The sequence below is a fragment of the Pristiophorus japonicus genome, chromosome 6 (genome assembly GCF_044704955.1).
Source record: "Pristiophorus japonicus isolate sPriJap1 chromosome 6, sPriJap1.hap1, whole genome shotgun sequence".
Lineage (NCBI taxonomy): Eukaryota > Metazoa > Chordata > Chondrichthyes > Pristiophoridae > Pristiophorus > Pristiophorus japonicus.
Window position 1 is genome coordinate 191737612 of NC_091982.1, and position 26105 is coordinate 191763716.

At 43.8% G+C, this 26105-nt stretch overlaps 1 protein-coding gene across 2 annotated transcripts in view; it reads right to left on the reverse strand.

Annotated features, from left to right (window-relative positions):
• Nucleotides 1-228: 228 nt before the first annotated feature.
• usp13 (ubiquitin specific peptidase 13) overlaps nucleotides 229-26105 on the reverse strand; it is a 200413-nt gene continuing 174536 nt past the window's right edge. Inside the window, exons 19-22 of one of the 2 annotated variants that reach the window (XR_011593650.1) lie at nucleotides 21515-21668; nucleotides 7735-7819; nucleotides 7031-7365; nucleotides 229-590 (exon numbers count right to left, since the gene is read on the reverse strand). Coding sequence is in view for 1 of the 2 variants with exons in the window: in XM_070883495.1 (XP_070739596.1) it covers nucleotides 7272-7365; nucleotides 7735-7819; nucleotides 21515-21668 (333 nt within the window). In the remaining variant the exon portion in view is untranslated. Of the gene's footprint in view, nucleotides 7366-7734; nucleotides 7820-21514; nucleotides 21669-26105 lie in introns of both variants that reach the window. The other variant, XM_070883495.1, reaches the window with a different exon arrangement.

The following is a 26105-nucleotide window of genomic DNA, read 5'->3' on the forward strand; positions in this document are numbered from 1 at the left end:
TCCCAAATACTATGTGCTCATTAGCAGTATTAGAGTCAAGAGCATGTTGCTTCATTTTTCAGCTTTCCTATTATCTGGTGTATTCCTGTTTTCTCTGTGCAACATGTAATAATGCCTCAGTCTTTACGTTTTATACTCTTCCATAACCCTAAGGGAAAGATGAACACTATGTAACTCCCATAAGCAGTCAATAATGAATACATTTAAATGAAAACTCAGAAAAACAAGTTTTCAACAAAATTTTATTGAATTACTCCAACATTGTAACTGTGCAGTAATGAAGATGATATGCCAATGTTTTCCAACATTTTCCAGTTACATTAATACTGATGACAGAGTAGTTTCTGCAAACAGCAGCAGTTGAGGATGAGATACAACCATCCAGAGATACTCTGCCTCACTCCGGCAAATAAGTTACCTCTAAAAAAAACTTTAATGGTGCGACAGTTATACAGCAGTGAAAAACACCAGTACTGCATGAATACAAATTTAAAAATAGATGTGAGTGTAAAAGAGAAATCAAGAATAGGAGATGATGGCTTCAGTATTCACATCAGTCAAACTGCACAGATCTGCAATCCTCTGCAAAGCTGTAAAATGGCAGCCATAATGGGATTAGAGAAAGAATTTAGGAAGTCAAAGGCTACAACATCCATAGAAAAGAGTTTTACATGTAATTCAATTTAAATGCTGGCATTCCCAAATGTGTAAAACTATCTTGCTAATAAGAAATGTGAATTTCTGGTACTTTCACCAGTGGCCTTTCCCCACTAAGCCATGTCCACCCCACATCATTGCCTCTCCTTGCTGGCTGGAAGCAGTCTTTAGAGTAAAGCTGATGGGGGTGAGGAAAAGGGTTAGGGGTTGAATGGATGGAGAAGGCAATGTCAAGGGAAGGATGTATACAGGGGATTGGGGAAGCAAGAGGGAATCAGTGAAGTGGAAAGAGCAGTGGATGAGGAAGGATTGGAATGGGGAGATGATGAAGGAGATCAAGTTTTGATTCATAAGATAGGGATCAATTTCACTTTTTAAAAGTTTCTGAAATGTTTAGAATCACAAAAATGTGAACTTCTAAATGTGCAAAATCATTTTTCTCAGTTCCTACTGTGAGTTTATTTTCTGTCATTCCAGTAATCATAACTCAATGAAGTAAAGGGCAAGATAAAAATTCTAAGTTGATGTGACTAATGTTTTCATGACCAATTGCTCGGAAAATGACACAATACAAGTTATCTAAATCACTGACTTCTACTTCTTGAGAGACTAATGAAGGTTACTTTGGTCTAGTGGTTGTTCAGGGACATAAAATAAAACAAATACAAGTTTATTAAATGTGCCAAGCCCCTTAATATCAATATCACCGACAGACTGACACAATAGACACCCTTCATAAAAGGTTTCTAATATGCAACAACCATGGATATGAATACATTTTTTTAAGGGTTGCTCAGCAAATTGAGATTCTATAAAGTACCTTCATTATAAACACACTGGATAATTGCCAAATACAGCATTATATTATAAATGGGAACTGCTTCAATAATGGGTTATACATGGATGCCCAGGAAATAATGTCAATTAATGGATTTGAGAAACATAAAAGCACTTATTTATATATATTGGTGCATACAAAGAAAGACTAATAACTTTAATGCAGATAAAATGACTTACCTTGAGAGTTACTGTATAATTTGCTTAGAAGACATTAAAATCTATTGTAATGTACTATCTCTACAATCTCAATGCAGTGACCTGGAGATCACATTACTAAAGAACAGCCATTTGGAAGTCTTGTGCTGAAAGAATTCTCAAGGTTTTTCTTTTTCATTGTGGTATCATAAAGATCTAAGCTGAAGCTGGCTTTCAGATTAAAATTAGTTCAATAGCAATCAAGTTTTAAAGAATTTCCATTGAGTTAATTAAATTGATTTAATTAAAAGTCTGAAAACAGTCCCATGTTTTAGAATTTTCAGTCATCCAAATAGTGTTGCTGATTTCTGATTCAGGCTAACTTTTAACAGATTTATGTAAAAAAAAGGTTTCCTTAATTATATAACATGAGCAAACCAATGGTGCACTAAAACTGGTCATAGCATTGGGAGCTAGCTAGCAACTAAAGTGCTTCACTGTACCATTGCAGTATATTTCTTAAGGTTCACTTTAGAGATCCTAAACGTTCCTTTAATTTTAAACTTAGTATTCAGAAAAAAATGTATAGAGATGCAAAAAAACATTTCCCAAAAGACATTTTACTGATAATATACGAAGTGAAATATTAATGTTATAATGGTTTGGAAAGTTATGAATGACGACATGATTTCAACCTGGAATTTGCATTATTAATTGATTAGTCTCTACATATTTCATTTTAAGGAATGCCATTCAATATTTCACAAAACTGTTTGTTTTCTTGAGAGCCTCCCACCATCATGTCATAGTTAGCACCACCTCCTTTTTGCCAAACAATGGCAACGATCACTGTATACTGCTCCCATCAATAAGTGAGAAGCCTTAGAAATTCCATTAATATTGCAGTCGTGGGCAAGTAATTGTTTTTTTCAGTGTAATTTAGTTTAGTATATGTCTAACCCTAGTGATATATTTTCTGATATTTCTGAAAGCCTTGATTCTTAATAACTTTAGCTAATGCCAACCAATCAAGACTACACACCAGTTACTTTTGTCATGATAGGTTGCAGGAGTACTTTCAAGAAGTCTAGAAAGGCAAGAAACCAAGGTCTTGAGTTTTATAATCTTTCCCCATTCCCCAGCACTGATATCTCTCACCTTGATGGGCAAACAAAATAAAAAACCGAGATGAAAGAACTATCCTTCTCACAAGAAACAATATTATCTTCTTCTTTCATCTGAAGCTGTCCTGTCAAACATTTCATGTAGTAAGCACACTCTTAAACTTTCGTACACCAAGGTTGACAACTCAGAATATTCTTTCCACTTTTCTCGTTAGCTTCCAAATTTGCTCTGGACTTAACCACCTTTGTATTTATCATATGCCAGCTATTCTTTCACTTTCATGTGACTCTCTTCCATCCCACCTAGGGCAAGGGTCTCAAGCCTAATAACTGGGGAGTTGTTCAATAACAGAAGCATAAAATGTGCCTATTTCTAAAGCCATGGTGATAATCATTTAGCACTCCAGACTTAGACACCGTGTAATTTTATGCAACAAAAGGCCCCTATAATAAGTTCAAAGTTCAGTGGTGTCAGTTGCAGAACTACAAATTACCATTTAATCTATGACCCCTTGATATCACAACACTTTTCACAGGTAGGTAAGAGTGTATTTGCACAGGTGATAAATAAACAAACAATTTACCACAATTGATACAAAGATTCAAGAGAACGTAATTGTCAGCAGGAAAGTATACAAGAATGTTTAAAAATGACTCAAATACACCGACTTTAAGATTTCATGTCCTTTCCATGACCTTCTGTATAACTGCCCATACCTAGCAATCATCAACGCCTATTTCACATGGGCGGGATTTAGATCTGATATCCTATACCAGTGCAGCAGGAACTTGCAAGCAGAACAGACACACTCCAAATTAATATTTAAATGAAACACCTGCCTATTTTTAGGTGGGATTTTCCACTGCAAATGGTCCCATCCCGTCCCCTAGAAGCTATATTGTGGCGCAAAGCAGGTGGAGCTCAAGTAAGACAAACTTCCAGCCCATTTTCCACTACCAGTTGCTCAATTTACTCTGTAGCAGGTACCCAGCAATGGAAAATACGGATCTAGAAGTCTTATCATGATACCTTAAATCAACAGCCTCGACTGACAACAGGCGATAGCATAGACTTTTGTTCCAGGAATGGGAGGTTACATGGTGTGAACCAAAAATTCTTGAGACAAGCATCATTTGATTTGTCAATTAAATAGCTTATCAGATGGCAAGTGGAGGCTAACTACATTTGAAGAACAAGGACTACATTGCCAAAGTAAGAAATGTACATTTACATTGTGCCTTTCATGGCCTCAGAACCAAAGCGCTTTGTAGCCAATGAAGTACTTTTGAAATGTGGTCACTGTTATAAGAAACATGACACCCAATTTGAGTACAGCAAAGTCCTACAAACTGCAATGAGACAAATGCCCAATTAAACTGTTTCAGCGGAGTTGGTTGAAGGATAAATGTCGACCAGGATACTGAGAGAACTGTTCTGTTCTTCAAAATAGTGCCGTGGGATTTTTTATCAAGAGGACAAACAGCCTCAGTTGTGTGTCAGCTGTGGCTCAGTTGGCAGCACCCTCGCCTCTGACTCTAAAGGTTGTGGGTTCAAGTGTAGGCTGACACTGAGGGAGTGCTGCACTGTCGGAAGTGCCATTTTTAAAATGAGACGTTAAGCCGAGGCCCCATCTGCTCCCTCAGGTGGACGTAAAAGATCCCATAGCACTATTTCGAAGACGAGCAGGGGCGTTATCCCCAGTGTCCTAGCCAATATTTATCTCTCAATCAACATCACTAAAACAGATTATCTGATCAATTTCATATTGCTGTTTGTGGGAGTTTGCTGTGCGCAACTGGCTGCTGCGTTTCTTACATTACAACAGTGATTACACGCCAAAAGTATTTAATTGGCTGTAAAGCACTTTGGGACATCCGGTGGTTGTGAAAGTTGTTGTATAAGCGCAAGTCTTTCTTTCAGTTTAAAGTCTTATCTGAAGCACCGTACCTCTAACAGTGCAACTTTTTCTCAGTACCGCACTGGAGTGTCAGCTGAGATTAAGTGCTCAAGTCCTGGAGAAAATCCATGTTGTAAATATGCTTTTAATGAACCTAAGGTGTAAATAAATGACTGTGAATGAATTTTAGAATATTACTTATAAAATTATAGTTGGGAGAACTGCTGGCCAACATAATTACTGACAAAACTAAAATCAAACAATGATCAGACTATCAGATTAATTAATTAACTATTCAGTGTTGTCTACTTTCTTAGGTGTAAATAACTGTGTTGTTAAACTATCCAATATATCACGCGAACTTCTGCATATATCTTAAAACCATCAACACAGCGGACTTGTTTTTCACTGGCTGTTCCTGACTACCATCAGTTCTCCCGGAGCTGGTAAATGGCCTGATCTGGTGCCGGTAGTACATTTACTGGTAGGGACACCATTATACAATGATATTAATGTTGGCAGTTCAGACACATGCACTGGTTAAATGGTCACAACCAGTTGGCACATGTGCAAAATAACTAGCCCTATAGTGCAACCAGTTTGCACGAAGATCACCCGTTGCATCTTCTGGTAAATGTGCGAAAGCAGCACAATTAGTTTGCTCCAAGATCAAGCCTGCACTAGTAGAACAGCTTAAGTATTGTGCTTATTTGCATGATAGCTAGGATTTTCACTTGAGCAGAATTCTAACAGATCTTGCTCAGGGCGAGAGTTTCCCCTGCCCCAAAGGCCTACCCGGGATCCATCTTATTTTCTGAAGTTGGTCTATTTTGTATATTTTAAGCACTTGTTCTATCGCCAGTAGCTTCCCTGGTGGTCTAGTGGTTAGGATTTGGCGCTCTCACCGCCGCGGCCCGGGTTCGATTCCAGTCAGGGAACATTGTATTTGCAGTGCTTCAAATTGCAATGCTGTTCCTGAACAAACTTACAGCTCACCTCACTGTTATTTTAACCAATAAGGGAATTAAGGGTTACGGGGAGCGGGCGGGTAAGTGGAGCTGAGTCCACGGCCAGATCAGCCATGATCTTATTGAATGGCGGAGCAGGCTCGAGGGGCTAGATGGCCTACTCCTGTTCCTAATTCTTATGTTCTTATGCCAGCAGCCTTAGGGCTCCCCCAAAAATTAACATTTTCTTTTTTTTTTTTTAAATACCACCTTGGCCTTTGCAAATATCCCTGGTTTCACAGTATTATATGCAACCCTTCAATATCCCCCTCGGCTGCCATTGTAATCTTGGATGCCAGAAACACACAGGCCGGCAGAACGCCCAGTGTTGCTTGGCACAAATGAAGGGTAATTTACATGTCAGGACAATATGCTCTCCCTCCCCTATTTGGGTAGATGTATTGTGCATTCCCCATTATTTCTGGCAGAAAATCCTTTAAGTGAAGGAACACTGTGGACCTGGAAGAGCAGCTCTGGAAGAATTTCCTGTCATATTCTGCTGGACTTATGCCCAGCTCCCAAGCCAACACTAGCAGAAAATCCAGTCTGCTGAGTTCACCAGAAAGCAACTGAAGTAACAGGACATCGTTAGGATGCAGCTAGAGACACAAGTTTGTAATGAGCCGTTAATCTACTTAAAACTGATAAAAAAAAGTCATGTTGTAAAATATATCACTGCATATATGGGTCTCAGTATCAACGTTAGACTTTCAAACCGAATGTTAGTTCTCTTATGGCACTGTCAGAATTTCTTTGGCAGTTATTAGCATCTTTATGTTTAAATAAAAGAACAGTCTGATTCTACATGTGACAACAAATAAAATTATGACAAATGAATAGCAAGGTGGGGGGGCTAGAGATTTAGCTTCTGGTTAGGCTTTTTATTTGGATTGGGTGGGAATGGTCATGTTGGAAGTCATATATGCTTGCATGAAGATTGACCAAGTAAAATATTGTATGGTTCTAGATTTAGTGGTCATATTTCATGTGCCATACATATGAATCTGCAAATGTAGGCTTTAGTATAAATCCATGGATTTGTTCAAACTTGTGAACTGAACAGTAACTGTGAGACACATCTACATGTCTAACTATCTAGTTAGTGCTAAATACAATAACTTTCCCTTTTAACGGCTATTTAGAGGGCAAACTCCCCAAAACTAGGGACTTTCTGTGGAGGATGAATTCATTTTATAAGACAGCCATGTTTTTAACAGAGTATCCTTTAAAAAGAAAAAAACTAGAACAATCACTCGAACAAATGGACTAAAGTAAGAGGGACAGGGGGTGATGGAAGAAATAATGAAGATGTTTTGATACATTAAAAAAACTTGCTAAAGTCAGTTAAAAGTAAACTGATTGCACACACCTCTGATCTGCTTCTTCAGCTTCTCCAGATGCAGTTTTAAAACAAAAACAAAAAAACTGTCAATATATTAAACAATAAAAATTTTCCCTCTTGTATCAAACATATTATTGCATTTTAGTTTTGTTTTCTATAAATAAGGTACAGTAATGACAGAATCCAGAGTTTCCTCCAAACCTTTGTCAGTTTGTAGTTTTTTGATCTTTGGAAAGAAGGTTATGGTTTTCATACATAGATCTCAAGCTTAAAAGGGCATCCGCTGATAAAAGTAAATGTATCCCACATCTTTCGGGGGTTTCTCTGAAGCACAGACTTTATGGTCATTGTAGATTACCCACCTGAATAGAAGAAATGGAGAAACAATTAACTAATGCAAAAATAAAACACACACTCTTGATTCAGAGCAATTAAACAAAATTGTATAAAGCACTTAAATATCTTGGTATATTCATAACATTTACATACCTTATCATTTTGTTTGCCTTGCAGGAATAGTTTTTTCTTAAACAAAACTTTTTTCCATGGTTTTCCTACTAACTAATAAAACACACTGCCTCACTAACTCAAGTATTCCCATTACAGATTCGAGAATCAAACTGGGCCTGCACTAATTATCTGTTCAAAATTTAATTGGCGCTAATATAGAATAAAGTTATAAAATTCTAAATAAGTTTTTAAAAATCCTTCTCAAACAAACCAGTGCTTACCTTCCGTCCTTTTTGATATGGCAGACATAATGACCAGACATTGTAGATGTTCCCATATGGCTAATAAAGGCAAACAGCTCATATCCTGCAGATAAAAACAAACCATTGATTATTAAATTACATTTCCTATCATAGCCGCATAACATACAGAAAATAACCTTAGCAAAAATCGTTCCCAGTACCACTTAGAATTTATATTTGGTAAAAGATCAGTTAAACTCGTATAAATGCATTTTAAGCAATTTACAGTACTGAGACAGACAATGAGCTACAGTGAAAGTACTCACTCTGGGAAAGGGAGATTTGGTCAATTATGCACCATTTGAAAGCTATATATTATGAAACTATTGAACAATTTCTAAGTAATTAACCAGGAGTATGCCAACTAGTCGCATGATTTTGACTTTTTAAAGTCTTTCTGTCATACATATATTATTCAAGAAATGGATTGGCAATAAATGCGGCTTTGTCAGAATTGCTCACATCAGGACAAGTTAGAAAAACAATCAATTGAGACATTCAATTGCTGGAGACTCCCAAAGGTCTGAGTTATGATGAATGACTGGAGAAACTTGAGCTTTTCAGCGTGGGATGTATGTGTCTGAGAGGTGGCAGTATACAGATATATAAGACAGTTAAAGGAATGGAATAATAAATCTGGAATATGAATTTATATTAAATAATAAAACTAGAAGAGGACATGGGTTAAAACATGCAAATAGCAAATTTAGAACTGAGATCAGGAAATCCTTCTTCAAACAAAGAGTAATTAATGTACGAAATAGACTTCCAGATAGAATGGTAGAGGCAAAACCCCTCTAATCATTTAAGAAACAACTGGATGCTATGATGGGCCCAAGTTTCAACTGGATTTGCTCCTTTTTTTTGGAGCAACTAGTTTTTTGGGGGGTATCCTAGAAATTGCAATTCTCTACATTTAGTTTGCTCCAGTTCTAGTGAGTTTAGTTTTAGTTCAGTTTTTTTTCCCCAAAAGGGGCATGTCCAGCCACTTACACCTGTTTTGCAAGTTTGAACTGCGAAAAGTTACTCCAAACTAAATTAGAATGGAGTAAGTGTCCACTTTTGTATGCCAGGAAATACCTTGTGTAGAGTTAAGAAATCAGCGCAGCTAGCCAGAGATGGGGGTGGAGGGTTGGGGGGGGGGGGGAAGGGAAGAGAGAGCACTAAACACCTTCACTTTTAAAAACTAGGGGACATAGTTTTAAATGGGCGGCCCCTTATTCTGAGACTGAGATGAGGAGGAATTTCTTCTTTCGGAGGGTTGTAAATCTCTGGTATTTGCTGCCTCAGGGAACTGCGGAAGCTGGATCACTGAATAAATTTAAGACAGAGATAGACAGTTTCTTAACCGATAAGGAAATAAGAGGTTATGGGGAGTGGGCAGGTAAGTGGACCTGAGTCAATGATCGGATCAGCCATGATCACATTCAATGGCGGAGCAGGCTCGAGGGGCCGTATGGCCTACTCCTGCTCCTATTTCTTATGTTCTATGTATTTATGAGATCCAAAATGTGTCTTTACTTGACCAATCCAGTGATTGAACAGCAAACCATCATCATTGTATTCTGCTTTGCTGGATATACCACAGCCCAGAAATTGGGACGTGCCCATCTTTGGGAGAGTGTGAAGGGGAAGTGAGGGGTGTTGGGTATAGTTTGAGCCCTTGCACCTGGAGGCACGAGGGTCTCCCAATATTGGACCTCGATCTACATCTCAATGTCGCCTGCGAAGAGTGAAGAGCCTGCCGGTGAAGAGGAATCCAAGTATAGGCGGCTGCTGGTGTTGCAGCAGCACTCAGGCAAGTGTTGTCAGGGATTACATCAATTTGCATATTAAAAGGAGCCGACCACCCGAAACAGACAGGCACTTTGGACGCTGAGCAGTAGGCTGCATCATCAGGGTTATCGAAGCTGTAAAGTCCTTACGCTACAGCATGAAACCACACGAGGCACATTCTGGGGACAAGGTCACTCTGTGACCTCCATTCTTTATTCACAGCACTCCACAAGTGATGACCCTGGGTGGGACCTCCCTTTATATACCTGGGAGATCAGGTAAGGAGTGTCTCCCACAAGTTCACCCCTTGTGGTCAAGGTGTGCATCTAGGTTGAGAGTATACAGTAATAAAGTGGTGTTACATTGTGGTTACATACTGACATCACCTTCCCCCGCGCCCCCCAAAGTCTTGTTAGAATCATAGGTTTAGTCTTTCAGGTGGCCTATGCTCCCTCGTGGAGCACCGCAGTTGGGGCTCTGGTTGTTGGGCACTAACGTGAGTGCCTGTCACCTGTGGTGATTCCGGCCTGTCCGGGGTGACCGCAGGGACTGTGCATTTTTCTGATTGCTCTTGTTGCTCGTTCACTGGTGGTGTTGTGAGCTCCATCTCATGGTCTTCTTCAGGTTCCTCCGTGTCGATGCTGAACCTTTTTTTACTTGGTCCAGATGCTTATGGCATATCTGACCATTGTTGAGTTTTAATGAGGGGGGATTAATTAGCAATCTCGTTGTGTAATGAGAGAGGATTAATTAGCTATCTCGTTGTGCGAGGCCCCTTGGGGAAGAGTGACCATAATATGGTGGAATTCTACATCAGGATGGAGAATGAAACAGTTAATTCAGAGACCATGGTCCAGAACTTAAAGAAGGGTAATTTTGAAGGTATGAGGCATGAATTGGCTAGGATAGATTGGCGAATGATACTGAAGGGGTTGACAGTGGATGGGCAATGGCAGACATTTAGAGACCGCATGGATGAACTACAACAATTGTACATCCTTGTCTGGCGTAAAAATAAAAAAGGGAAGGTGGCTCAACCGTGGCTATCAAGGGAAATCAGGGATAGTATTAAAGCCAAGGAAGTGGCATACAAATTGGCCAGTAATAGCAGTGAACCTGGGGACTGGGAGAAATTTAGAACTCAGCAGAGGAGGACAAAGGGTTTGATTAGGGCAGGGAAAATAGAGTACGAGAGGAAGCTTGCAGGGAACATTAAAAAGGACTGCAAAAGTTTCTATAGATATATAAAGAGAAAAAGGTTAGTAAAGACAAACGTAGGTCCCCTGCAGTCAGAATCAGGGGAAGTCATAACGGGGAACAAAGAAATGGCAGACCAATTGAACAAGTACTTTGGTTCGGTATTCACTAAGAAGGACACAAACAACCTTCCGGATATAAAAGGGGTCAGAGGGTCTAGTAAGAAGGAGGAACTGAGGGAAATCCTTATTAGTCGGGAAATTGTGTTGGGGAAATTAATGGGATTGAAGACCGATAAATCCCCAGGGCCTGATGGAATGCATCCCAGAGTACTTAAGGAGGTGGCCTTGGAAATAGCGGATGCATTGACAGTCATTTTCCACATTTCATAGACTCTGGATCAGTTCCTATGGAGTGGAGGGTAGCCAAATGTGACCCCACTTTTTAAAAAAGGAGGGAGAGAAAACAAGGAATTATAGACCGATCAGCCTGACATCAGTAGTGGGTAAAATGATGGAATCAATTATTAAGGATGTCATAGCAGCGCATTTGGAAAGAGGTGACATGATAGATCCAAGTCAGCATGGATTTGTGAAAGGGAAATCATGCTTGACAAATCTTCTGGAATTTTTTGAGGATGTTTCCAGTAGAGTGGACAAGGGAGAACCAGTTGATATGGTATATTTGGACTTTCAGAAGGCTTTCGACAAGGTCCCACACAAGAGATTAATGTGCAAAGTTAAAGCACATGGGATTGGGGGTAGTGTGCTGACATGGATTGAGAACTGGTTGTCAGACAGGAAGCAAAGAGTAGGAGTAAATGGGTACTTTTCAGAATGGCAGGCAGTGACTAGTGGGGTACCGCAAGGTTCTGTGCTGGGGCCCCAGCTGTTTACACTGTACATTAATGATTTGGACGAGGGGATTAAATGTAGTATCTCCAAATTTGCGGATGACACTAAGTTGGGTGGCAGTGTGAGCTGCGAGGAGGATGCTATGAGGCTGCAGAGTGACTTGGAAAGGTTAGGTGAGTGGGCAAATGCATGGCAGATGAAGTATAATGTGGATAAATGTGAGGTTATCCACTTTGGTGGTAAAAACAGAGAGACAGACTATTATCTGAATGGTGACAGATTAGGAAAAGGGGAGGTGCAACGAGACCTGGGTGTCATGGTACATCAGTCATTGAAGGTTGGCATGCAGGTACAGCAGGCGGTTAAGAAAGCAAATGGCATGTTGGCCTTCATAGCGAGGGGATTTGAGTACAGGGGCAGAGAGGTGTTGCTATAGTTGTACAGGGCCTTGGTGAGGCCACACCTGGAGTATTTTGTATAGTTTTGGTCTCCTAACTTGAGGAAGGACATTCTTGCTATTGAGGGAGTGCAGCGAAGGTTCACCAGACTGATTCCCAGGATGGCGGGACTGACCTATCAAGACAGACTGGATCAACTGGGCTTGTATTCACTGGAGTTCAGAAGAATGAGAGGGGATCTCATAGAAACGTTTAAAATTGTGACGGGTTTAGACAGGTTAGATGCAGGAAGAATGTTCCCAATGTTGGGGAAGTCCAGAACCAGGGGTCACAGTTTAAGGATAAGGGGTAAGCCATTTAGGACCGAGATGAGGAGAGGCTTCTTCACCCAGAGAGTGGTGAACCTGTGGAATTCTCTACCACAGAAAGTTGTTGAGGCCAATTCACTAAATATATTCAAAAAGGAGTTAGATGTAGTCCTTACTACTAGGGGGATCAAGGGCTATGGCGAGAAAGCAGGAATGGGGTACTGAGGTTGCATGTTCAGCCATGAATTCATTGAATGGCGGTGCAGGCTTGAAGGGTCGAATGGCCTGCTCCTCCACCTATTTTCTATGTTTCTATGTTTACCACGAGGACCCTATTCTCCTCTTTGTCAATTACAGTACCCTCAAGCCATTTGGGCCCCATGATGTGATTGAGGACGAATACAGGATCATTTATTTCTATACATCTCCCCCTCGCATTGCGGTCATGGTACTTGTTTTGTGACTTGCGCTTGCCCTTAACTATGTCGGTCAGGACTGGGGGAATGAGGGACATCCGAGTTTTGAGTGTCCATTTCATTAGTAGCTCTGCGGGTGGGACCCCCGTGAGCGAGTGCGGTCGGGATCTGTAGGCCAGCAGGAGACACGATAGGCGGCATTGTAGGGAGGGTCCTTGAATCCTGTGCATACCTTGCTTAATGATTTGGACCGCACGTTCCACCTGGCCATTGGCCGGCTTGAACGGCGCAGTCCTGACATGGTTGATGCCATTGCCCGACATAAACTCCCGGAATTCGTAGCTTGTGAAGCATGGGCCATTATCACTAACAAGGATGTCCGGCAAGCCATGGGTTGCAAAGATCGCATGTAGGCTTTCCACGGTGGTGGATGACATGTATGAATTCAGAATGATGCACTCGTTCCATTTCGAGTACGTATCGACCACAATAAGGAACATCTTCCCCATGAATGGGCCTGCGTAGTCAACATGAATGCGTTACCATGGGCCACAGGCTGAACGGGGCCTCTCTGGGGGCATTACCCAGCTGGGCACACGTCGTGCACCTGCGAACACAGTGTTCCAGGTCTGAATTAATTCCAGGCCACCAAACGTGTGACCGGGCAATGGCCTTCATCAGCACAATGCCTGGGTGCTCGCTGTGGAGATCCCTGATGAATGGCTCCCTGCCCTTCTGGGACATAACTACCCGGCTGCCCCATAGTAGGCAGTCGGTTTGGATGGAGAGCTCATCCATCCGTCTGTGGAACTGTCTGACCTACTCAGGGCATGCTCCGTGTGCGGGCGCCCAATCCCCAGTCAGGACACATTTCTTAATCAGGGATAGGAGGAGATCTCTGTTTGTCCAGATTTTGATCTGGCGGGCTGTGATGGGGGAGCCTGCGCTGTCAAAGGCATTGACAGCCATGACCATCTCAGCGCTTTGCTCCGCTGCACCCTCAGTGGTGGCCAGTGGAAGCCTGCTGAGCGCGTTAGCGCAATTTTCAGTGCCGGGCCGGTGCCGGATGGAGTAGTCATAAGCAGCCAACATGAGAGCCCATCGCTGTATGCGGGCTGATGCGTTGGCAACAGAGATGTTAATGGCTTGTGATCCGTCTCTAATTCAAACTTCCTACAAAAGAGGTACTGATGCATTTTTTTTTACACCATAGACACATGCGAGCGCTTCTTTCTCGACCATCCCATATCCCCGTTCTGCTTGAGAGCGACCGAGAGGCATAAGCCACAGGTTGTAGTTGACCCTCAGCATTGCCCTGCTGCAACACGCACCCAACCCCATAGGACAATGCATCACATGTCAGAATCAATTTTTTTTAACAGGGGTCGTACAGGGTCAACAAAAGCCCGTTCCTGACAGTCCCCCCCAAAACCAATCACAATCCTTACGCAGGAGCACGTGTAGCGGCTCCAACAACGTGCTCAAGTTCAGCAGAAAGTTCCCGAAATAGTTTAACAGTCCCAGGAATGAACGCAACCCCGGCGTGTTGCAGGGCCTGGGTGCTCGTCGAATCGCCTCTGTTTTGGATTCGTGGGCTGAATCACATCTGCTGCAACCCTCCTGCCCAGAAACTCAACCTCGGGAGCTAAAAACACATATTTAGACTTCTTGAGTCGCAGGCCTACCCTGTCCAGTCGGCGTAGCACCTCCTCCAGGTTGTGGAGGTGTTCCTCGGTGTCTCGACCCGTGATGAGGATGTCGTTCTGGAATACGATCATTCCCGGAATGGGTTTAAGCAGGCTTTCCATGTTTCGTTGAAATATCGCAGCCGCTGATCGAATGCCAAACGGGCACCTGTTATAAATGAACAGTCCCTTGTGCGTGGTGGTGGTCGTCAGTAGTTTAGATTCGTCGGCCAGTTCCTGGGTCGTATAGGCTGAGGTGAGGTCCAACTTAGTGAACAGCTTGCCACCTGCCAGCGTGGCGAAAAGGTCCTCCGCTCTTGGGAGCGGGTATTGATCTTGAAGGGACACCCGATTGATGGTGGCCTTGTAGTTGCCACAGATCCTGACAGAGCCATCCGCTTTTAGGACAGGAACGATGGGGCTTGCTCAGTCGCTGAATTCAACAGGTAAGATGATGCCCGCTCTCGATTTTTTTCCCGCTTCACATACGACACCGCTCTGGCTTTGTGGTGCACTGGCCTGGCGCCCGGGGTGATGTGTATTACTACTTTGGTGCCTTTGAAAGTCCTGACGCCAGGTTGGAATAGTGAATCGAATTGTTGTGGGACGTGTGAGCACGAACTTCGTTCCACAGATGACATTGCGTGAACATCCCCCCATTTCCAGTTCATCTCGGCTAACCAGCTCCTCCCCAACAGTGCGGGGCCATTACCCGGGACAATCCAGACCAGCAGCCAATTCACTAACCCATTGTGTGAGACAGCCAACATTGCACTGCCTAGCACCGGAATGATTTATTTAGTGTAAGTCCGTAATTGTGTCTCAATACATGCTAATTTGGGTCTACTGGCTTTAAGTGACCATAGCTTCTCAAATTGCTGAATGCCCATGAGTGACTGGCTGCCCCCAGTAATACAGTGGTGTTACATTGTGGTTACATACATGACAGAAGCGATGTGGCTACCGACCCCACTTTGAGGTCAGTATTGCCCCATTAACACCTGGTGAAGTAAGTGAAAACTGACCAAAATGAAAGCAATAGTACTGATCCAAGAAAAAATTAAATTACACTTTAGATTGCCTGCCTTTCAGAGACAGCACAAATAGCTAATAACATATAAAGCAATAAGGTTTACTGTCATGTATGTACTTTTGGGATCACTAGCCACTAGATGGCGTCACTGTTGGAGGCCATTGGGCTGCACGCACGTGTGTGCAGTCCAAGTATAAAAGGCCAGCCATTTTGTATATTAGTCACTTTGGGCCTGAGAGCCAAGGTCATACCTCTTGGAGTTAAACAGTACTCAGTCTAACAGTTATTGAACACACAACATTTGGCGCCGAGACAACAAGAACATTTGCATGCAAAATTGGATTGTTAGAGCGATTTGTGGAAGGAGAAGATTGGGCAGACATTGTGAGCCGTTTGAGCCAGTTCTTCGTGGCCAACAAAATGGAGGAGGTTGGCGACGCAGATTGGCGCCGGACGGTGTTCCTCAGTATTTGCGGTCCAAAGATTTATGGACTGATAAAAAAATCTACTCCTGCCTGTGAGTCATATGAAGAATTGTGTACACTGGTACAGGACCACCTTAAGCCAGACGAAGGCATCATCATCATCTCGAGATACAGATTGTACACGCACGTTCACTCAGAGGGCCAGAATGCGGCGGAATTCGTTGCCGACCTGAGCCGTCTAGCGGGACGGTGTAAGTTCGGGGCTGTGTTGGCAGACATGCTGCGGGACTTATTTGTAATCAGTATCAACCACGAGGTAATCCTGCGTAAACTACTGGCGGTGGAGACGTTGGACTTGAACAGGGCCATCACAATCGCTCAGTCATGCATGACGACGGACAGAAGTCTAAAGCAGTGAAAAATCGAAACTCGGAAAGTACTGTAAATATGATTGACTTGGCGTTCGGCAAAGCAGCACATGGCAGGGCATACCCGACTGCGAACGCAAAACCTGTGGCTGCCCAAAGTCCGCCAGTGGGAATGCATCCGATTTCTCCGTGTTGGCATTATGGGGGAAATCACCGGCACCAGCAGTGCCGATTTAAGCAATATAGTTGCAAAGGCTGTCTGAGAGTGGGGCATCTCCAGTGCAAGTGTCCGCAGATGAGCAAGTGTGCTGCGACACACCACGTGGAGGATGATGGTCAGACTAGCACGGATCCGGATACGCAATCAGAGATACCAGAGGAGGAAGTGTATGGACTGTTCTTGTTCCTAACTAAGAGCAAACCGATAATGATCGTGAAATTTAATGGGGTGCCGGTATCGATGGAACTGGACACGGAGACAAGTCAATCGATAATGAGCCAGAGGGCATTCGACAAGCTGTGGGTTACTGAGGCTGTGAGGCCCAGCTGAGTCCAGTCAATGCCAAGTTGCGCACGTACACGAAAGAACTCATAACAGTGATTGGCAGTGCCACAATTTAAAAAGTGTCGTATGATGGTGCGATTCACGAGTTACTGCTATGGATTGTCCCAGGCAATGGCCCAACGCTGTTCGGCAGGAACTGGCTTGAAAAAAACAGATGCGATTGGAATGACATCAAGGCGTTGTCGTCGGAGAAAGATACATGTGCCTAAGTACTGGACAAGTTCTTCTCGCTGTTCGAACCAGGCATCGGCAACTTCACGGGAGCCAAGCTGCAGATCCACGTGGACTCGGATGCAAGACCCGTCCATCATAAAGCTCCGGCAGTTCCGTATATGATGAGGGAGAAGGTCGAAATTGAACTGGACACACTCCAGCGTGAAGGGATCATATTACCGGTTGAATTTAGTGAATGGGCCAGCCCCATTGTTCTTGTGCTGAAAAGTGATGGCACAGTCAGAATCTTGGAGACTACAAGGCTACGATCAACAGAGTTTCGAAACAGAATCAGTACCCGTTACCGAGGCTGATGACTTGTTTGCAACGCTAGCTGGTGGAAATTCATTCACCAAACTGGACTTGACATCGGCCTACATGACACAGGAGCTGGTTGAAACATGAAGAGACTTACATGCATGAACACGCATAAAGGGCTGTTTATTTATCACAGGTGCCCTTTTGGAATTCGCTCGGCTGCAGCAATATTTCAGGAGGAACATGGAGAGTCTACTGAAGTCCGTTCCCAGGACCATCGTGTTCCAAGATGGCAGCCTGATCACAGGTCGTGACTCTGAGGAACATCTGAACAACCTGGAAGAGGTTCTACATCGTCTGGATAAAGTGGGACTCAGACTGAAACGCTCGAAGTGCATCTTCATGGCACCAGAGGTCGAATTCCTGGGGAGGAAAATTGCTGCTGACGGCATCAGGCCCACGGATGCGAAAACCAAGGCCGTCAAGAATGCACCCTAGTCGTAGAATATGACGGAGCTGCGTTCGTTCCTGGGTCTACTCAACTACTTCGGTAACTTACTACCTAAATTGAGCGCCTTATTAGAACCACTGCACAAGCTGCTAAGAAAAGGCGACAACTGGGTGTGGGGTGCGTCTCAAGACAGAGCTTTTGAGAAAGCCACTTAACCGGCGGACCTATTGTTAGTGATTGATGCTTTTGAGAGTGAAAGAACCCCTGTCATGGCTTAACAAGTTAAGATCTGGACCAGCCAGGATCCGATTTTATCAGTGGGGAAGAGTTGCATCCTCAAAAGGTGAGTGATCTGCCATACCCAAGCAAATGTGCGAGGAGACCAAACCATACATTCGTCGCAAAGACGAACTGTCTATTCAGTCAGATTGTATACTGTGGGGTAATCGTGTTGTTATGCCCAAGCAAGGGAGAAAGAAATTTGTACATGAGCTACATAGCACACATCCTGGCATTGTAATTATGAAAGCCATCGCCAGGTCTCATGTATGGTGGCCAGGAATTGACTCTGAGCTGGAATCATGTGTGTATCAGTGCAACACTTGCACGCAGCTCAGCAAAGCACCAACGGAATCACCACTGAGTCTGTGGTCGTGGCCATCCAAACCATGGTCCAGGATTCATATCGACTTTGCAGGTCCCTCCCTGGGGAAGATGCTTTTAGTTGTGGTGGATACATATTCGAAGTGGATAGTGTGTATAATCATGTCATCCAGCACATCCACAGCTACCACTGAGAATCTCCGTGTCATGTTCATGACACATGGTCTGCCTGACATCGTTGTTAGCGACAACGAATCGTGCTTCACCAGTCAGGAGTTTCAAGAGTTCATGAAACTCAATGGTATCAAACATGTAATTTCAGCACCGTTCAAACCTGCGCATCCAATGGGTAAGCAGAACATGCTGTCCAAATCATAAAGCAGAGTATGAAGAGAGTAACCCAAGGGTCACTGCAGACCCGCCTGTCATGCATACTGCTGAGTTACAGGACAAGACCACACACGCTTACCGGGATCTCGCCTGTCGAACTAATGATGGAGAGGTCTTAAGACCAAGCTATCTCTTATACACCCTGACTTGAATAATCATGTTGAATATAGAAGACAAAGTCAGCAAGGGTATCACGATCGCGCAGCTGTGTCACGCGATATTTCTGTAAATAATCCTGTATATGTTCTGAATTACGGTCAGGGTCCCAAGTGGATCACTGGTACTGTCATGGCCAAGGAGGGCAACAGAGTATTTATTGTCAAGCTCAAAAATGGGCAAACATGCAGGAAACATATGGATCAGACAAAGCTGCGGCACACGGAAGAACCGGAACAGTCGGAGGAAGAGACAATTGATGACCAACCAACCCACCCGCAGTCATCAGAGGACTCAGTGGTCATCAGTGAATCAGGACTTTCAATCACTGACATGTTCAATGAAAATGGACTTTCAATCCTGGATATGGCAATTGCCACTCCCACCAAGTCAGCCACCCAGCCACAACAAACTCTGAACACTCACCCAAGGCTGGAGTTGAACTGAGATGGTCAACCCGGGAGTGTAAAACACCGGACCATCTCAATTTGTAAAAGACTGTTAATATCTCAGAGGGGGGTATTGTCATGCATGTACTTTTGGAATCACGTGTGTGCAGCCCAAGTATAAAAGGCCAGCCATTTGGTATATTAGGCACTTTGGGCCTTAATAAAGAGAGCCAAGGTCATATCTCATGGAGTTAAGCAGTACTCAGTCTAACAGTTATTGCATACACAACAGTTACAGAGTGATTATTTGCACGAGTTTTTCACGTGTCCTGCTGCACATGCGTGCAGTGGACTCCAACCCGCTTTTTGCGCACGGGTCCCCGATTCGGTCATGCATGCAGTGCGACGTACGAGGAAGCTGGAAGTGGGGCCAAAATACATGGAGTTCATGGCTGCTAAGCTGCTTCTAGCTTTTGAATTATCTTTGGGACTTTTGCCTAGAATATCACTCTGATTATCTACGCAAACATTTTCGCGGCCTACTATGGAAGAGAAAACATCGGAGGTGGGAGAGAGAGAGAGACTAGGGAAAGAGAGAGAGTTTGGGGGGGGGGGCGGGGGAAGAGGGCATGCGGGGGAAGAGGAAAGAGCACACGAGAGTGAGGCGCGGAGAGCGGGGGCGAGAGCGGGCGCGGGCGCTGGGGTGGAGAGCCCGAGAGCGGGCGCGAGCGCTGGGGCGGAGAGCCCGAGAGCGGGCGCGAGCGCTGGGGCGGAGAGCCCGAGAGCGGGCGCGAGCGCTGGGGCGGAGAGCCCGAGAGCGGGCGCGAGCGACCGTGGCACAGAGAGCGAGAGCGCGAGCCGGGGGGGGGGGGGGGGGGCGGAGAGCGAGAGAGAGACCGGGGGAGGGGCAGAGAGCGAGAGCGCGAGACCAGGGGGGCGGCGGGTGGGGGGAAGGAGAGAGGGAGCGAGAGCGAGAGACTGGTGGGAGCGGGGCCGAGCGCACGAGCGGAGCAGGGAGCGCGAGCGAGAGAGAGACTGGGGGAGGGGGAAAGAGAGATAGGGGGAGAATGAGGGGACACAGGAGAGAGTATCAGACAGTAGAGAGGGAACTCAGGGAAGATGGATTATGTTCTTCCAACACCACCCTCTTCACACTCATACCCGATTTCTCGGAAAACACGGTGCGTGTGTGACATTGGAGTGGATGAAATCCAGAAGTCACGACACTGTCACTATTCACTTCATAGCCAATAAACCTGTTAACAATCCATGACACTCACACAATGCCCCATCTATGGAGCGGTGGGTGGGGGGAGCGGGGGCAAGGTCAGGAACTTAGGCTGGGATGAGGCAGGAACTTTGACTGGAGGGTCAGAAATTTCAGCTGGTGGGGCATGAACTCGGGTTGGGGGGTGGTCAGGAACTTGGGCTGGAGCATGAACTTGGGCTGGGAGAGGGGAGCTCTCTCCTGTCCGGAGTCAGCAGTCAGAATGGCTCGAGTTACACCAAGCTAGGTCACTGTGAACACGGGCTGGGCATTTCTAATTACACATTCCAGATAAACTGCTGTGTGTGTCTTATCCTCCAAGTGGACCAATTGGCAATCAGGTCATGTGAATAAGGGACCCAATCAGAACATTTTTCTGTTGCAAATAACTACATCCTAAGGTTTATGACATCACAGTTTACATGTCAATCACATGATCTCAGAACCAACAGATTAAAGAGAGTCTCTTGTGGTGTGTGTAAAAAGCAGAAAGAAGAAGAATGTTTATTTTCAATGAATTAGTTCCTCTGTTAACATTGCAGACAAAGACATTAAGCCCTCATACGCTAATTGGAAAACCCGGTTTCAATGAAAGGGATTGAAACTCTCTGGATATTATTTTGATGACAGCCTACTCTTTTATACAAGAATCCTATAAACAGGAAAAACTACACCATGATTGGGGGGCCTTTATTGTTCAATGTTATCAAATGATCTGCATTATATAGGAACTCAAAGTGTTAGGTGGAAAATTCACCTCACAACAAAATGCAGACACACATTTTACTTTTCCTAATACGGAAATGTTCCAATAGAGAGAAAAACCTCTACAGTCAAACAGATAATGTACTAAATCAGCATTATATTTCTTTAATAAATATTACATATTTTTATTGGTATTTATATGTTGTATCTGAATTCATTTTCTTGGTTACTTTTTTTGCTTAATTTTGTAAACTTATATTTACTAAATAGCAGCATGTGTTAGCTCATTTCAGTTAACTTACTTCCAGGTCCATCCTTGATTCTGGGCCCTGCTGGCTCGGCTTCTGCATTTGAATTGACTTGCGATTGTACATCAACATCAGATGCTGTCTCACTCTCATCCTCACTGTCTGCATGTGTGAAGATCCAGTCGAGTGCTCTCTCCAGGTTGTTATTCTACAAAACAGTCATGCTGGGATGAAATTTACTTTCATAATTAAATCTGCTGAGTCCTACTAAAAAGTGTCTGCATCACGTAATCAGGTTGCAAAGTCAACAGAATGTCACTAATGAAGATACAGTCCCCACTGCTTGCACCGTCCACAATTAGCATGGGCAGCCGTCTATATCAGGCAAATGGCACTAGCCACTGACAAAAACCACAGCACACCGACTATTCTGGCAGTTCAATACCCTGTACTTAGCCATTTAAAAAGTTCTGCTGATATCAGTCAAAGTTGCGTCTTCAAGCAGTTTCAATCAGCTATAAAAACAGAAAATCTGGAAACTCAGTTCTGATGAAAGGTCATCAACCTGAAACATTAACGCTTTCACAGATTCTGCCTGACTTGCTGAGTATTTCGAGTATTTTCTGTTTTTATTTCACATTTCCAGCCTCCACAGAAATTTGGTATAATTTTTTTTAAAGTTTCTTAAAACCTTGAATTTTTATTAAATGGAGAAATTTGACACTCCACAAAATTAGAGAGTGTTTTTCAGCACCATAACATTTGATCAGCAGTCAATACGTTGTTAAAACCACAGTTATACCTAATCCAAAAGTGTCGAACTTTTAATGGAATATTTGACAGCGCTATTAATGTGGAAGAGCCAATGTTTTTGACAGTTTCACGGAGTTCACTGATTACTATGGGTGGGGGGGGGGGGGGTGTGAGGGAGCTACAGTGCAGCCAGTGTCAAAGCAGTGAATGACTGAACGCAACTTCAGGATCTCCGCGTTAGGATGCACGTGCGCTACATCCTAAAGTTGTGGTCTGTGTCAAAGGTGTAATAATAGCCAATGCTGTTCATTTGCTGTTATTACCCACTGTAAATTCCGGCACATTATCTATTCATTATGGATTAAAAACAGTGATTGGGTAGCAATCTGCTCCAAAATGCACTGAAAACTCCTGTGTCAGGCTCCATCTTTAGCAAAATCCATTTTAAAAGTGCCAACATTTAGTTGTGGTTCCACTTAGTCGATAGAAGGTGCTGTAATAGGGATTAACTGTGTTGTCTCCACTAGTTCCTGAGTGAATGGTATGTGACAGGACTCCAGTGAAATAGAGGTCAACCCAACAATCCTGAATTGGAGCCTGACTCACCCATGCACCACAGAATATCCATTAACTAGCACTCTGATCTTCCCCACTGTATTTCCCTCGCAGAAAGAGAAATTCATTTGCAAAAATGATTTCCACACCCTCCCACATAGAAAGTAACAGAGCAATATACCAACCACACCCCCTCCGATGTAAACAGATGAATCAATTCTTCCCCCACACACTCAGAAGAATTGCAAGAATTAAGAGGAATGACAACCCACAGCACAGCACAACCTCGCCTCGTCCCTTCAACCCCCCCTCCCCCCGCCAATTGAGAAGATTCGGAGGGGGGCGGGTAGGTCCAGTTGATTTTCAACCTACCCACTCCTACATGGATTGAGGGAAGGGAAAGCTCGATTCATCACCTATTCTCTCCACCACTAAAAATAATTTCAGCAACTCAGGAGAGGGAATGTGCAGCACACCACAACATCAGGCTAACGAGACTCTGCTAACGTTAGGCATGTTCTAGGGCTGTTTGTTCTCTAGGGCCACAGACAGAGAAGCAAGAGAGATTAAAATTCAAGGATTAAACAAAGACATTATGGTGGCAGAGAAATTTGGGGAAGAAATAAACATTCCGAACATGGAGGCACAGAGATTGGGACAAAGCGAGGCAGAGAAATTGGCAGGATAAAGAGAGAAAGTGCCAGCACAGAGACACATGTGGGGGCATAAAGACAGAGAAAGATGAGAGAAACAGATCTAGAGAGAAAAATTGAGGAGAGAGATTACAGATAGAGAGTGTGGAGGCACAAAGATAAAGTTTGGAGACAAAGAGAAATTTAGGTAAGAGATTGTGGCCTAGAGGGAGAGATTGAAGGGATAGAAAGATGTTTAGGTAGACAGAGGTAGCATTAGAAACATAGAAACATAGAAAATAGGTGGAGGAGTAGGCCATTCGGCCCTTCGAGCCTGCACCGCCATTCAATATGATCATGGCTGAACAAGCAACCTCAATACCCCATTCCTGCTTTCTCGCCATACCCCTTGATCCCCCTAGTAGTAAGGACTACATCTAACGCCTTTTTGAATATATTTAGTGAATTGGCCTCAACTACTTTCTGTGGTAGAGAATTCCACGGGTTTACCATTCTCTGGGTGAAGAAGTTTCTCCTCATCTCGGTCCTAAATGGCTTACCCCTTATCCTTAGACTGTGACTCCTGGTTCTGGACTTCCCCAACATTGGGAACATTCTTCCTGCATCTAACCTGTCTAAACTCGTCAGAATTTTAAACGTTTCTATGAGATCCCCTCTCATTTTTCTGAACTCCAGTGAATACAAGCCCAGTTGATCCAATCTGTCTTGATAGGTCAGTCCCGCCATCCCGGGAATCAGTCTGGTGAACCTTCGCTGCACTCCCTCAATAGCAAGAATGTCCTTCCTCAAGTTAGGAGACCAAAACTGTACACAATACTCCAGGTGTAGCCTCACCAAGGCCCTGTACAACTGTAGCAACACCTCCCTGCTCCTGTACTCAAATCCCCTCGCTATGAAGGCCAACATGCCATTTGCTTTCTTAACCGCCTGCTGTACCTGCATGCCAACCTTCAATGACTGATGTACCATGACACCCAGGTCTCGTTGTACCTCCCCTTTTCCTAATCTGTCACCATTCAGATAATAGTCTGTCTCTCTGTTTTTACCACCAAAGTGGATAACCTCACATTTATTCACATTATACTTCATCTGCCATGCATTTGCCCACTCACCTAACCTATCCAAGTCACTCTGCAGCCTCATAGCATCCTCCTCGCAGCTCACACTGCCACCCAACTTAGTGTCATCCGCAAATTTGGAGATACTACATTTAATCCCCTCGTCAAATCATTAATGTACAATGTAAACAGCTGGGGCCCCAGCACAGAACCTTGCGGTACCCCATTAGTCACTGCCTGCCATTCTGAAAAGTACCCATTTACTCCTACTCTTTGCTTCCTGTCTGACAACCAGTTCTCAATCCATGTCCGCACACTACCCCCAATCCCATGTGCTTTAACTTTGCACATTAATCTCTTGTGTGGGACCTTGTCGAAAGCCTTCTGAAAGTCCAAATATACCACATCAACTGGTTCTCCCTTGTCCACTCTACTGGAAACATCCTCAAAAAATTCCAGAAGATTTGTCAAGCATGATTTCCCTTTCACAAATCCATGCTGACGTGGACCTATCATGTCATTAGCAGAACAAACACAGACATTGTGGGGACAGAAAAAGAGTTTGAGTTACAGAAATTAGGAGGGCAGATGGATAGATCGAGGCACAAACAGAAAAAGACTGCGGCTCAGACAAAAAGAAACATTTGGGAAGAAAAACAACATATGGCAAAAAAGAAACAAATTGAAAGATGAGAACGATCAGGACACAGACAGGAAGGCTGCGGGACACACAAAAAGGACAGTGCAATCAGCAGACAATGATTATAGCACAGCTCTGGCGAGACAGAGAGCTTACAGCAACACAATTTAGAATATAGAAATAGGTGAGCAGAGGACTCACCATAAGCAATGCCATACCGGATCTACTAGTAATAAATGCAAATCAGTATATAGGTTAAACATTCCATTAAAAATATGTTAAGTAAACATTCCTATGGGAATTGTCATGTTAAAATGTCTGTAGGTAGCCATGACACTTTCCTGTAACACCAGTAGAGTCTCCCGAATGCAAGTTCTAATGTTACTCTGATTACTAACTTATAATACTCCCTGTACATGACAATAACTTGCATTTATATAGCACCTCTAACCTAGGATAATGTTCTAAGGTACTTCACAGGAGCATAATCAGACAAAAGTTGACATTGAGCTAAAGAAGGATATTAGGATGTATAACTAAAAGTTTGGTTAGAGGTAGGTTTTAAGGAGAATCTTAAAGAGAGAGTTGAGGAGTGGAAAGGCTTAAAGAGAGAATTCCAGAGCCTATGGCTTAAATGGCTATAAGCTCTTAAATGGTGGTGCGAATAAATGGGGGTCTCACAAGAGGCCAGAGTTGGAGGAATGCAGAGATCTTGGAGAGTTGTAGGGCTGGAGGAGATCACAGAGATAGGGAGGGAAGAGGACAGGAGAGATTTGAACATGAGAATGAGAATTTCAAGACCGAGGCGTTGCTAAACTGGGAGCCAATGTAGGCCAGCAAGCACAGAGGTGATGGGTGAATGGGACTTGGTGTAGGTTAGGATATGGATGCAGAGTTTTGGATGAGCTAAACTTTATGGAGGTTGGAAGATTGGAGGGTGGTCAGGAGAGCACTGGAATAATTGAGTCCGGATGAGGCTTTTAGCA